Below are 15,097 nucleotides of genomic sequence, written 5' to 3'. Positions count from 1 at the left end.
TTCCACATTTTGTCATGTTACAAGCAAAAACGTAAAATGTATTTTATGTGATAGACCAACACAAAGTGGCACATAATTGTGAAGTGGAAGGAAAATGATAAATGGTTTTCAAGAGATTTTATAAATAAATATCTAAAAAGTATGACGTGCACTTGTATTCAGCCCCCCAGAGTCAATACTTTGTAGAACCCCCTTTCGCTGCAATTACAGCTGCAAGTCATTTTGGATATGTCTCTACCAGCTTTGCACATCTAGAAAAGGGTCATTTTTGCCAATTCTTTTTTGCAAAATAGCTCAAGCTCTGTCAGATTGGATGGAGAGCGTCTGTGAACAGTAATTTTCAAGTCTTGCCACATAGTCTCAATAGGATTTAGGTCTGGACTTTGACTGGCCCAGTCTAACACATGAATATGCTTTGATCTAAACCATTCCATTGTAGCTCTAGCTGTATGTTTAGGGTCGTTGTCCTGCTGGAAGGTGAACCTCCGCCCGTCTCAAGTCCTTTGCAGACTGCAATAGGTTTTATTCTAAGATTGCCCTGTATTTGGCGCCATCCATCTTCCCATCAGCTCTAACCTGCTTCCCTGTCCCTGCTGAAAAAAAGCATCTCCGCAACATGATGCTGCAACCACCATGTTTCACAGTGGGGATGGTGTGTTCAGGGTGATGTGCAGTGTTAGTTTTCCGCCACACAGTTTTGCTTTTAGGCCAAAAAGTTAAAATTTTAGTCTCATCTGACCAGAGCGCCTACTTCCGACTGCAGTTTGCGAGAAGCCATGTGGGGGACGCAACAAAATGGGACTTCCTATGGCTTTCTTTTTGCCACTCTTCCGTAAAGGCCAGATTTGTGGAGCAAGTGCACAACTAATAAAATGTCCTGTGGAAAGATTCTCCCACCTGAACTGTGGATCTTTACAGCTCCTCCAGAGTTACCATGGGCCTCTTGGCTGCTTCTCTGATTAATGCTCTCCTTGCCTGGCCTGTCAGTTGAGGCGGACAGCCATGTCTTAATATTATTATACAGGCTTTATATAGCGCCAACAGTTTGCGCAGCACTTTACAATATAAGGGAGACAGTACAATTACAATACATTTCAGTACAGAAGGAATGTGAGGGCCCTGCTTGTGGAGCTTACAATCTAAAGGAAGGGGGAGGTGATACAAAAAAGGTGATAGCTGCGGGGGATGATCTGGTGGAGGAGATTCAAGTACAGTTCTTAGGTGGAGGTGGGGTAGGCTTCCCTGAAGAAGTGCGTTTTCAAGGATCGCCTAAAGGCAGACAGGGTAGGGGCTGACCAGACATGCTGTGGTAGGGAGTTCCAGAGGATGGGAGAGGCTCTGGAGAAGTTCTGGAGACGAGCGTGGGAGGAAGTGATGAGGGAGCTAGAGAGGAAGATATCATGGGAGGAGCGGAGTAGGCGATTTGGGCGGTATCTGTGGATGAGGTTGGCGATGTAGCTAGGGGCAGTGTTCTGGATGGCTTTGTATGTTGTTTTTAGTATTTTGAATTTTATACGTTGGGTTAGTGGAAGCCAGTGGAGGGATTGGCAGAGAGGGGCAGCAGTCGCTGATTGGTTGGTAAGGTGTATGAGTCTAGCAGCAGCATTCATAATAGACTGAAGGGGGGATTGCCTGTGTAACGGTAGACCAGTGAGGAGGGAGTTGCAGTAATCGAGGCGGGATATAACCAAGGAGTGGATGAGTTGTTTTGTGGTGTCATTGGTCAGGAAGGGGCGAATTTTGGAAATTTTCCGGAGGTTGAGGTGGCAGGATTTAGCCAGTGAGTTGATGCGGGGCCCGAAGGAGAGGTCAGAGTCTAGGATAGGTTTGCAGTTGTGCCATACGCTTTCCATTTTTGGATGATGGATTGAACAGTGCTTCGTGAGATGTTCAAAGTTTAGGATTTTTTTTTTTTTTTTTTAATATAACCTAACCCCATTTTAAACTTCTCCACAACTTAATCTCTGACCTGTCGGTGTGTTCCTTCATGATGCCGTTTGTTCACTAACAAACCTCTGAGGGCTTCACAGAACAGCTGTATTTATATTGAGATTAAATTACATACAAGTTGACTCAGTTCCACTAGATTTTAGTAAGGGGTATCACAGTAGAGGGGGCTGAATACAAATGCATGCCACACTTTTCATAGATTTGTAAAAAATAAAATGCATTTACAGTTTCGGTTGTAACATGACAAAATGCAGAACATTTCAAGGGGTATGAATACTTTTTCAAGGAGATATATATATATATATATTTTTTTTTTCTTTATTATTTATTTAATGCATGTCCAGGCTGTCAATAAAAGAATCAGAGTTGAACAATAAATGGATGATGGCACACTGCAGAAATACTTGCCATCATCCATTTATTCTGCACACAGGTTTGCCCTTCATTTTTATTTATCAAGGCAGCAAAGGAGCACAGTTCCAAGCAGAAGGGCTTTGAACAGTAAGTCCATAGCAAAACGACCAAGTCAACTCAGGTCAGTTCCTGATTAACAGGTTGTCCCCAAACAGGTTCCTTAAACTGGCAGCACTTGTATTTTTTTTTTCTTGTAGTGTTCTGTAAGCAGTCAGCCTTTTCACATAGAGAACACACAAGCAAGCAGCTCACATTTGCAGAGGCCTATGATCAGCTGAGACTAATGTGACCCGGCCACTAGGTTAGATGTGAAGCTAGAAATGGAGGCTGGAGGCCAAAGATCTACAAAGCCTCTGGGTTCCAGGACCCATACAACTTACGATTCATAACAGTTTGTTTTCTCCACTTTGGAGTGGGCGGGGTTATGACAGTGCACTGGGGGGGCATTCCCAGCAAAGCTTTTGCCAGTGTCCAATCAACTGAAGGTAGTGGCAAATAACCCACAGTTGACAACTTCCTGCGCCACTTAGTGTCCTGAATGATGACGATAATTTTTCTTCACTTCACATAGAAACCCAGTTGATTCACATTGTTTGCAATTTTGCCAGCCAGTGCCATGCAAAATAAATAAATAAAAACACAAACACACAACACCTCTTCTCACACATATCCTTTTTTGCAAAGCCACACCTCCGCTCAATATTCCTAGAAGTAGGAGTGGCTAGACAGGAAGTCTTTGTATTCTTCCTGCCAATACAGAGCTGAAGGACTTAAGCGTGCGACACAGATAGGGTACACAGGAGTACACCAACAAGAGGACCATCGGGGCAGAGAGCTATGGGGTCCACAACTGAAGTGTAGAATACATTACATACCGCTCATTTAAAACGATGGTATTTGAATAATGAGAGTCATTCTGACCCTGATAAAAGACAAACATCTGCGTACTTACTGCAGGACGGCCTGTGCCACGAACATGTCTACCTCACTGCGGTAGCCACGAGTGGATGAGTATTCTACTAACATATTGGCGCACCCTTCTCCATCTGAGGAGTGCAGGAAGTGATACCGGGATTCATAATAATTTTGCTCTGAAAAAAGAAAAGATCATTAATGATACAAACGGATCACCAAACTACTAAGTTGTTTGACAGGGATATATAAATCTAAAGGCTAGATCGCTAGAAATACACATTTTTGGCAGGTAAAATAGGTCTTACAGGTATTCAACAGTGAATATAGCAGTTTGCCTGTAGATCAGTCATAATGCAGGGCAACTTCATAGCCCATTTAAAGAAGAAAAAAAAAAAAAAAAAAAAAAAAAAAAAGGGGGGGGGGGGGGGGGGGGAAGGACCACAGTAACCAGATGCTAGTTTTCAATCCCCAAGTCAAGGGTCACACAAAAATATGATCCAAACATAACAGCATGTGTCACAGGCACAAGATAAGCAGTATCAATGCTAAATTTGAAGAAGGAGAGAGAAGAGGGGGGAGAGAGAAGAGGGGGGAGAGAGAAGAGGGGGGAGAGAGAAGAGGGGGGAGAGAGAAGAGGGGGGAGAGAGAAGAGGGGGGAGAGAGAAGAGGGGGGAGAGAGAAGAGGGGGGAGAGAGAAGAGGGGGGAGAGAGAAGAGGGGGGAGAGAGAAGAGGGGGGAGAGAGAAGAGGGGGGAGAGAGAAGAGGGGGGAGAGAGAAGAGGGGGGAGAGAGAAGAGGGGGGAGAGAGAAGAGGGGGGAGAGAGAAGAGGGGGGAGAGAGAAGAGGGGGGAGAGAGAAGAGGGGGGAGAGAGAAGAGGGGGGAGAGAGAAGAGGGGGGAGAGAGAAGAGGGGGGAGAGAGAAGAGGGGGGAGAGAGAAGAGGGGGGAGAGAGAAGAGGGGGGAGAGAGAAGAGGGGGGAGAGAGAAGAGGGGGGAGAGAGAAGAGGGGGGAGAGAGAAGAGGGGAGAGAGAGAAGGAGAGAGAAGGAGAGAGAAGAGGGGGGAGAGAGAAGAGGGGAGAGAGAGAAGGAGAGAGAAGGAGAGAGAAGGAGAGAGAAGGGGGGGCCAGTTCCTGCCAGCTGCAGGCTCTGCTCCTGATGGGTTTCACCCTAAGGAGGGTGACGCATCTTCCTTTTTAAAACCGTTTGGAATAAATTGTCTATAAAAAAAAACCACATCTACCTATTAAGATCAATCAAATGTCAATCGCCTGAGACAAGCATTTCATTTCAGGTGGCAGAATATCCTACCTTTCCATAACGTAATAGCTAGTAATTGGTGCAGCTTTGGGTGACCTAGTTTTCCTGACCCTCCAGACGACCACTTGAGAGCTCGGGATACAAACGCCACTCGCTCTGGAGAGTTTTGATCCATCAAACTAAACAATTTGGCCAAGTTTTCTAAAGAAAATTTCACAAGATTTTAATACAACATATATTTTAATTATAACAAACAACATCTGAAACAGGTGATGGTCAATTCCTTAAGGGCCAGTTCACACTACATGCATTTGTTGTTTTTTTTCCTGCATCCAAAACGCACAGAAAAAAGGTTTTATGCTTGTTAATGTCAAAGTTCACATCAGTGCTTGCAGTTCCAGTGCATTCTAGTTGCAGAGAAAAAAAATACAACATACTATATTTTTTCTGCACAGAACTGTACTGGAACACGGTAAAAACACACCAAACACACATGTCCCTGTTTAAATTGAAGAAAAAGAGGGGGATAAAATGAACTGGAACGCAGTAAAAAACGCGTATGCGGAAATGCATCCAGACTGTTTGTATACTGTGAACCAACCCTTAAGGAAATGATGGTTTGTATAAATGTATCATTTACATACATTTGCACTGTATGGTCAGACCACATCATAAGTGGTCTACTTTACCTGACTGGTCGTGCCGTTGCAACCTAAATGGCTGATGTATTCACAAAGAATTGGCAAGTAGATTTTATATTTTTTTGTTTTGAAGCTACAATAAAAACTTTGAATACTGGGTGGTAGCAACCTTGAAAATGAAGTGTAAAATAAAGAAAGCCTTTCGTATCTCCTGAACCAAGGTCAAGCAATAAAAAGCCCCAAGATCCTATTGCGAAGGCAAAATAAAGGACGCTTTTCTGTAGGTCATATTGGCCAATATAAATGAGGAGAGGACTTATTTTACATTGGGAGGATTCCAAAACCAGGCATTGTAGGGTCAAGCACAGGAATGGGACCGTGCAACGTATCCATATAAAGGCTGCTATGCCATCCTTGTTTTATACCTTTTGTTGGTAATTATTAAAACATTGTAGCACAGTGTATGGGCACAGCATTGAAATTTTAGGGGCAGCTGTGCAGACAAACACCTGGAACGATGGCAGTTCCCTACCATAGCCAAGGCCCCCATCTGCGCAGGAAGTTGACATTACCAAATCCTCAAAGCATTTCTGCTTGTAGGGCAGACATGTCACCGGGGTTGATTTACGAAAGATAAATAGACTGTGCACTTTGCAAGTACAGTTGCGCTCATCTTCCCCAGAGCTTAGTGAATGGTCAAACTTCACTTTGAAAATACCCAATTAGTTGCAAAGAAAATAAAGAGCATTTTTGTTTGCAAATGAACGAATGACAGAAATATGCAGAGCGTCACCTCATTCGCCAAGTTCTGAGAAAAATGACTGCAATGGCACTTGCAAATGTTTGCTTTTAAAAAATGAATGTCTGTTATAACAGACATTATCTTTAGGCAGTATATACACACAATGCTGTGAAGAAGAGCAGCGTCTGCTTACCTATCCCCTAACCCCATTGAACAGCACCATTTCTCAACGCCACTGCTCAAGTACTCATGGTCGATCATATTCTACGTTTTTTCTTGGACCTTGTTCACACGGGCTTCAGTTTTTATAAAAGCAATGATTGCGGCAAGCTTTTGCACAGCATCCAAACACCTTTACTAAAGCCTTTAAAGAACACTTCAGCTCCAGTTTGGAAAATTTTAAAAACATTTCTTAATAGGAATGCTGACTGCTACTCAAGCTCCTAGCAGGCTTCAGTACGCTTCACAACCAGCGCAGACTGACAACTCATGGGGCTCCCAGGCAATAGGGGATCATGGGGCCCCTGTGTCTTTGCCCAAACTCAAAGCCTATGAAAAAGGTACCAGGGGCATCTCATGGGGCCCCCTACTGACCCTGGGCCCTCGGGCAGTGCCCGAGTTTCCAAATGGTCAGTCCGCCCCTGGTCACAACTATTTGAAGCTCCTTGAAAGTCTGCTAGCGAGTTATTTAAAGTAATTGTCAGCACTCATTAACCCCTTCATGATGAAGGTAAAAAAAAAATCCCAACACTTGAATACAATTTTGCAACTTTAACATGTGTTAGTAAAACTACATATCACCACAACGACTGTGTATCCAGGTGGATTATACCGCGTTTTCCCAGGACAAAATTGGTCTCTCATTTGGTAGTAAATTGTAAATGATATCTCCAATTGTTTTTATTATTATCAAAAGGAAACCTGGCCCAAAATCGTAAAAAAAAAAAAAAAAAATTTAAAATTTAGCTGTATTTTTCTTGCTGCTACCATAACCTACCACCAAAGAACAACCCTAAATAAATTCTCCTGCTCCTGACGATAGCAGCGATACCACATACAGTATGTAGATGTTATTTGAGGTTTGTACCCGTAGTATGGGCCAGAAACAATGGTGCGCATTTTGCTTTTTTATATTACATAAAATATACTGACACTGACAGTAATATTAAAAAAAATAAATAAAAAAAAAAAAAAAAAAACCTGATCCGGAGATTGACCCTAACCCTGACACTGGCCTAGATTAAACCTTGACCTAGCCATTTTATTTATTTAAACACTTGTTTTTTTACATTTTTCTCCTCTAGCAAGGAGAAAGATACAATGCATCTTTCTCTCCATTAAAAGCATATACAAGGGCAAGCTTTACAGCGATTGATCACTGTGAAAGTCAATCATAGGCTATCACAGCGATCAGGTACCAGGGTTTCTAGTTCCCGAACGTTAGTACAGGACTCAGGGCTCTTGATGAGAGTTCGGTTCCTGTGTTAGGAGCATGTTGTGAAGTGTACTCCCAGCACAAAGACGTGAGCATATATGCAGCATCACAGAAGACCCGTTTCAGTAAAGCTGCAAATGTGCAAATGTGGCAGCCAGGGGAATAAAACCAAACTCCAGGTATGACCTTAAAGTGGTATTCAGCCCGAAAGCAAACATTATATTGCAGCTTACAAATTCTTAAACGTGATTTCTGCATTAGTTTTCTTTTTTAGTCTCTATCCTTTATTTTCACCTAGTGATCTAGCCAGTAAGTGTTGTTTTTCAACACACCAAGCTGCCCTGAAGATGTACCAGTCACAGACATGAGAAACTATTTAACACTGGCAAGGAGGACTACAATGATCAGCGTTTATGTATCTGAAATAGTTGAAACAAACAGGTTTTTATTTTTTTTATTTTGCTGAGTATAAACTATTAGCTGGACTTTGGCTTCAATTTGTTAGTGTATCGAAGTGTGCTAGTACATTTAATACATCCCTCCTCCTAGATTAACAATATTGCTGTCTGCATTGCCCCCTGTGCTCCTTCACCCAGAGTGGAGGCACTGTAATACAGGAGGGTGTGTTACTGGCCAGATCTCCAAATAAAAACAGGAGCGGGAAAAAAAAAAAAAAGTAAGAGAGTGTGTGTGTGTGTGTGTGTGTGTGTGTGTGTGTGTGTGTGTGTGTGTGTGTGTGTGTGTGTGTGTGTGTGTGTGTGTGTGTGTGTGTGTGTGTGTGTGTGTGTGTGTGTGTGTGTGTGTGTGTGTGTGTGTGTGTGTGTGTGTGTGTGTGTGTGTGTGTGTGTGTGTGTGTGTGTGTGTGTGTGTGTGTGTGTACACTGAAATACATTTTTGTTTTTATACCACTTTAATCATACTTACACAATTCCCCTTAGACATTGGTGTTTGCTGGCCCTTTATCCCACCCACCCATGATTGCTGCAACTTTCCTCTGTTGTAAGAAGAAGGGAGGGGTTCTTCATTATAAACAGAACTAAACTACTTTACACTAGTGATCACTGTGATTGGTCATCACAGAACTCACTAGGTACAGAGCCACTCCAACTGGACCTGTGCCTTTAGCCGATACCATCTGACAGCAGGAGGCGCACTTTTATGTGTGCACACAGTGCAAGGACATACAGGTACATCCACCCACCCCAGTAAGGCAGCTAGGGAGGGTAAAGTTAAACTCCAGACAGATATAAAAACACTAATGAATACAATTCGGTATCCATAAAAATTAAAATGACATTTACGTATAGCAGCACAGACAGAGGGAGGAGAGGCAGATGGGGACTATCAGATGTCCTGTGCTGACAAAGAGGGCAGAGAGATAACCTGATTGTTCAACTCCTGGTTCTTCACTGTCCAGTCACAGGAAGGGGGCAGGAAGGTGACTTAGTTGGGCTGCTTATCTAAGGCCAAATAATGTCACATCAGCAGCCTGGTTATGCTCTCTGGCAGGGCTGTGTAAACATGAGGTCTGGATAGGCAAAGATACAAATTCTTTGGCAGGTAAAACAACTTCCATATCTGTATTTCAATGATGTATTTAGCTGCGTGCCTGTAAGGAAGGACACTTTATATCGGCTCAAACTCACCTAATAAGTCCTCTGTCACTTTAGCTTCAGATTTTTCTAGTGACTCCAGTACAAGCATGGACAGATCAGCAGCACTGTTTTGCTGCAAGGCAAATAAAAGTATTCAAAATGAAGGTTTTCAAATGTTCATGAAAAGTAAACAAAACACGACTCTAGCGCTCACAGGGAGAAATGCTGATTGTACAAGTTACTGCCTAATAAGGCAACAAAGTTACATTTTAATAGGTGCAGCCAAAGTGACATTGATAGAGCGTGGATATGTTCTTACTTGACCATGGCTGAAGAACAGCACAGCTCCGGAATACATTAATTCTCTGGCTTCCGTGTGTTTGTTCTGTGACATATACCTAGAAAACAAAAAGAGTAACTTTAGCTGAGATGTTACATTTGTGAAAAGATAGAGGAGGCAGAGCTGCCGGCTCAGGCAAATCAAATTACATTGTAACCAAGATCAGATTTTATCCACTTCTGGGGGAACTTCTGCCAAAACTGAGCAGAGCAGGGGAGGGGTTAGAACCTCTGTCAGGTTTTTTATTGGCGCTTGTATGTTTCCACTGCTGAAATTTCCTTCTATTTCCTGTCCTAGGGACATGTTACCATGAGTACAAGAAATTACTGAAGAATTTCAATGCGCCGGCACCCGACAAACGTCAATGTGGGTAACAGATTCATGTACGTGGTATACACAGGCAATCATGAACGCAAACCGAGTGGGGAGGCGCACTGTCCATGTGGACACTCTGACCTCAGTACAGCGGCACTCCCTCCCTGCCGATGCAGCTGTCAGACAGCACAGCAGCAAGATGTATTGTACCTGGAATGGGGGATTTACAGACACTAGTTCCCCATCAAGTATGCTTCCCTTGTGACAGACAGCAGGCAGTGGGTGAATTTTTAGCCAACAGACAAGCCTGCTATTGGCTAAAGAATCTGCCCACTGCCTGCTGTCATTTACAAGGCGAGAGTGGACCTGATCAGGAACTAGTGCCTCAGCCTTCCCATCAGGCTCCGCCTACAGCAACATCTATTCTTCAGAGCCGACAGCATCCTTCACAAGGAGGGAGGTAGCAGCGGGGAACATACCGCTCTGCTACACCATGTACAGGGAGGGGCACTCTACCCGTCTCTGTACACCAATTTAGAGTAGGTATTAATTACTTACAGTTTCATTATCTACGAACTGAAGGTAAATATTTTTGAATTTGGTGCATTAGTACTACTTTGTAAAAAAAGAAAATAATAATAATACTTGAAACTGCTGCATGTGTCAGTAAATTTACTGAAACAGACAATGGAGAATTTTGAATGTGGAGCAGGCCATAGAACCAAAAAACCCACCCTTACATCTTTATTATTGGGTTTATACTGCTGCCTGTGTCTGTCTAGGTGATACCCATGTGTCTCATTTTGACAGACAGCAAATAAAATTGTGATAGAGGATCCAACCCTTCCCTGCGATTCAAAACTTAAAGTTTAAAAGAAAAAAAAAAAAAAAGAAAAAAATTATTGCCTGGAGTTGGTGTGGAGAGAAGAATCCCCAGAGCAATAGAAAATCAAAAGATTGTTAAAATGAGGAGGGGTTATAACCAACTGTGCAGAAAATCCTAGGACTCTCTGCAATGGTACACCTTGTTGTGAGATATTCCAGAATTGCCAAGAGCCCCAAAATTGCTTTCTTTTTCTATGAACTGAATGGTTCCCCAAGTACTGGGAGATCTCCCTACTGATACTTTATTTACAGACTGTGGCAGACTACCCCCTTCCTTACACATATCATGTCACTTGATACCAGGTTATCCACTTTCCTTGATAGATGAGAGCATCGTATACTCTGCTCAGTCACAAACTATGCAAAAAAAAAAAAAATTGTGCCCATGCAAAACCCGCCAGCTACATTAGTTAACAGGGGGAACTGGTCCCTCCAAGAACTGTCAGTCATCCAGTGGGCTTTGGGGACCATTCCTCAGGATGGGAGGAGATGTATGTAGGTACACTACTCTATTTCAAGGATGTTCTGCCTGAGTAACCCCCCCAATGGTGATGGGGTTCCTAAAAAAAAAAAAAAAAAAAAAAAAAAAAACACAAACACACACAAACATTAGCAGTCCTCATATTTCTGAGAAAATGGTGTTCAGGATCTGCAGGACTGCACTGATTGCATAGAAAAATTAGGCTGCAAATTGTACTTTATTGTACTTAATTATGTCAAGACCTTTTATTTATTTCTATTTTTTATTTATATAAAAGGAGATTCCCACTCTCACATTTAAAAATGCTAATTAATAAAAAAAAAAAAAAAAAAAAAAAAAAAAAAAAGGTAAACAATAGTAACCTTAGACCAAGCTTCTTTACCTAAGTGAGGGTGATGTATTTTGCAATAATGCTTTCCAACACAGTGCAGGAGGGTATCCCTCCGTTTTCCAGGATCCCACGGTGAGCAGCATCTCCGACAAGCGGTTGAAAGCTAGGGTCCCAGGCAAGGAAGTTTAACATTTACAGTGTTTGTTGTTAAGGCTAGGTTCACACCGGTGTGGTTTAAGTTTATTCAGATTTCTAGTGAGATTAAAAGGAGCACCTCCATGGCGATTTATATGCGGTTCAGCAGGGATTGCAATGCGATTTGTATCTACGCCCTAGGGTCGCTCTTTAGCAGGTCAGAAACAGCAGTGACTTGCCAAAAAACGCACTGGAATAGCATTGTATTTGAACAAATAAGTGTTTCACATGTGATATACATTCAAACTTTATGCAGTTCGCATTGCACCACTACAAACACACAAAAAAAAAAAAAAAAAAAAAAAAAAAAAAACACAAACAAAAAAACCACAAATCGCATTGCATATATGTAAATGCTCTCCATAGAAAATCATTTTATTTAACATGTCATGCAATTCCAATGGTTCTGGGACACATCCACAAATCACATCGGTGTGAACCAGGGCTAACTAGTGACCTCATTCACATCTAGCGATTTGGGATCGCAGGTGGAATTGCCACGATTCAGGTCCAAACCACACTGCAATGCTAGCAAAACACACAGCATGTTTGTTTGGGTGCCATTCACTTTTGATGACACCTAAACGCAGTGCCATTTGGCCACAATTGTTGTGTGATAAATTACAATGCAATCGCAGTAAACTACATTGCGTGGACCTTGTTACCCAAAAGAAGCTCCTGCTCCTTTTTGGGCGTCAATCTTCACGCGATGTGCTAGACATGAATGGGGCCTGACTGAACGCAAGGGTGGGGAGCTACTGAATTGCACATCCTTGATGTTTGGTGCAAGGTTCTTTTTAAGCACACATCATTAAATGTCATACCTTGCATAAACATAAGGCACACTTCAGCACTAGCAAAATATTTTTATCATAAAAAATCCTTTCCTACCAGGAATAAAAACAGCTTCTCCTGCACTCCCTCAGCCAAGTAATATGCTCACTGGCTAACAGAGCACTGTGGGTGTTTCACGGTATTGAAGACTGCTTTCCATCAGGCAGACCCTTAGTGGGAGGCCTACCATACAACTGTATATGCAATGCACAAATACATCTCTCCAGGTGTACAAATACCATTACAAAACTATACATACAAAAGAAAGCTTTTAAACATTAACATTTATGGATAATATTATTGACACTGAGCTAATCTCTTTCACAAGTAAAAAAAAAAAAAAAACCACACAAACACCTACAAAACAAGTTCCTCCATCAATGTAGTTTATGACATTGACAATAATTCCATAAACATCATGGAGGAGGAGTATTGGGAAGGTGAGTTGGTATGTGGGAAGGAGGTGGACTGGTTGCTTTACCCTACATGAGAAGGACAGAAGTTCATTTTAAAATTAAAGGATAACTGTACACTTTGAAGAAAAAAAAAATAATGTACTTTTTTTGCAGGTAAAAACCAAAATAAAAAAAAAATAAATAAAAATGTGCATTTATTAATGAATTTTTTTCTAAGGAGCCCTCCGTCCGCAATCACAGGGGGAGAGAGGGTATTTGCTGAACATGTTACACCTTAAAATAATTTAGCCACATGCCTACAGGGCACTTATACCCCCTTCCTGCCCAGGCCAATTTTCAGCTTTCAGCACTGTCACACTTTGAGTGACAATTGCGCGGTCATGAAACACTGTACTCATGACTTTTTCACACAAAACTAGAGCTTTCCTTTGGTGGTATTTAATTGCCACTGGCCATTTTGTTTTTTTGCACGGCAAACAGAAAAAAAAAAAATTGGGGGGGAAAAAGTCTGTTTCGATTATAAAATTTTGCAAAAACAGGTAATTTTTCTCCTTCACTGATAGGTACACTGATGAGGTGGCACAGAAAGGTGCACTGATGAGGTGGCACTGATGAGGCAGTATTGGTGGGCATGGATGAGGTGGCACTGATATGCAGCAATGATGGGCACTGATCATCAGTGCAGATGTCCCCTGCCATGATCGGCAGTACTTTCCTCGGTGATCTGCTGTGTCAATGGTGGTAAAAATCCGCTGTGATTGGCCTTTTACCTCATGTGATCAGCTGTGTCTGTAGGACACAGCAATCACAGACAGCACCAGGTGCGTACCGCTGGGGGCACATTCTGGGAGGACATCCTATGACGCCCTCCCAGAACTGGTCAGCTGCGCTGTAGCCGCCTTACGGCTACAGCGCGGTTGTGAAGTGGTTAAAGGATAAGTTCACCTTTCGTAACATACATATACAAGGTGTAACATGTTAAGTACGGACCGGCCCCTGCATTTCACCAATGCCAACATGGATCTTCTCCCCCACTAGCCATCACAATTTTAAAAAATGTGGCCGCACGGGGCTCTGACCACATGGCTGCATCACTCATTCACAGAATTCTGTGAATGAGAAAACTACAAGTTCGGAAGCCTTTGCAGCTGTCGGCTTGTAGTTCTCAATGAAGTACCACGGTGCTGTGGACAGACTGTGTCTGCTTGCCTGTACAATCTCCGAGCACACAGATAACCTGACAGGTCTGCAGGAGACCTGCATGGCACCAGCTATCTGCTGATCACTGGTGCAATGCTTTACAGGCTCCAAAAAAAACAACAAAACACAAAAAAAAAAAAAAACATGCATTTATTGTTTGTTAAAGATGAACTTTTACTTTAATACAAATAACACATTGAGCTAATACAAACTGCAGCAATAAATCTGGGGGGAAAAAAAACACCCCACAGAAGGAAGGTGCTTCTAAGTGCAGTAACTTGACAGTTTATTTGGACACAAGGTGAAAAACACACAGTAACAGTCATGAATACTCAGCTTAAACTACTTAAGAATAGGTTTGAGAAGGGATAACCATCAGATCTTCTAGACCAGGCCCATTCATTATACATGACCGTCCTGAAGACATCTGACATCCAGCCAAAGAATGCAGAACCAGAAATTGGGTTCATTACACAAATTTCATAGTCATCATAAACAAATGGAATATGTTGTCTGCAAGCATCAGCTGATACTACAGAAAGACCCACATCTCAGACATCTTTACCAGAACAGCCTAAATTCTCATATAGGAAAGCCCCTAATATAAAAAGACAAAAGCAGCACCCAGCCTAAAAAATACCAGCCCATCTCCTCTCACTCTCATCCCTATTGCAGGTATGTACATTGATTAAAAAGTGTTCCTTTGTTTTTTCGAGCAGAGTATAGCATCAAGTCAATTAAACTCCTGGGATATTGATCTGGTCAGTTAAGTAGCAGAGGGGGTTGTTAATCAGTTTCAGCTGCTTTGATGTTAATTAAATTAACAACATGTGCACTAGATGGGCAACAATGAGACGACCCCCAAAACAGGAATTTTTTTTACAGGTGGAGGCTTCTGACATTTTTATTCCCTACTCATCTTTTCTGACTGTTTTTCACTAGTTTTGCATTTGGCTAGGGTCAATGTCACTACTGGTAGCATGAGGCGATACCTAGACCCTACAGAGGTTGCACAGGAAGTCCAACTGCTCCAAGATGGCACATCAATATTTGCCATTACCAGAAGGTTTGCTGTGTCTCCAAGCACAGTCTCAAGAGCATAAAAGGAGATTCCAGGAGCCAGGCAGTTACTCAATGAGAGATGGACAGGGC

General features: G+C 42.3%; 1 protein-coding gene across 1 annotated transcript in view; it reads right to left on the bottom strand.

Moving 5' to 3' along the window:
• Window positions 1–15,097, bottom strand: part of GET4 (guided entry of tail-anchored proteins factor 4) — a 36,605-nt gene that overhangs the window by 12,156 nt on the left and 9,352 nt on the right. The window contains exons 2-5 of the mRNA XM_089681869.1: window positions 9,268–9,346; window positions 9,000–9,081; window positions 4,587–4,736; window positions 3,317–3,455 (exon numbers count right to left, since the gene is read on the bottom strand). Coding sequence (XP_089537995.1) covers window positions 3,317–3,455; window positions 4,587–4,736; window positions 9,000–9,081; window positions 9,268–9,346 — 450 coding nt within the window. The remainder of the gene's footprint in view (window positions 1–3,316; window positions 3,456–4,586; window positions 4,737–8,999; window positions 9,082–9,267; window positions 9,347–15,097) is intronic.

The sequence above is a fragment of the Staurois parvus genome, unplaced genomic scaffold (genome assembly GCF_062004578.1).
Source record: "Staurois parvus isolate SC_StPar_1 unplaced genomic scaffold, SC_StPar_1.0 ptg000018l, whole genome shotgun sequence".
In the NCBI taxonomy this organism is placed as follows: domain Eukaryota; kingdom Metazoa; phylum Chordata; class Amphibia; order Anura; family Ranidae; genus Staurois; species Staurois parvus.
This window is presented reverse-complemented; position numbering and strand designations above follow the sequence as displayed.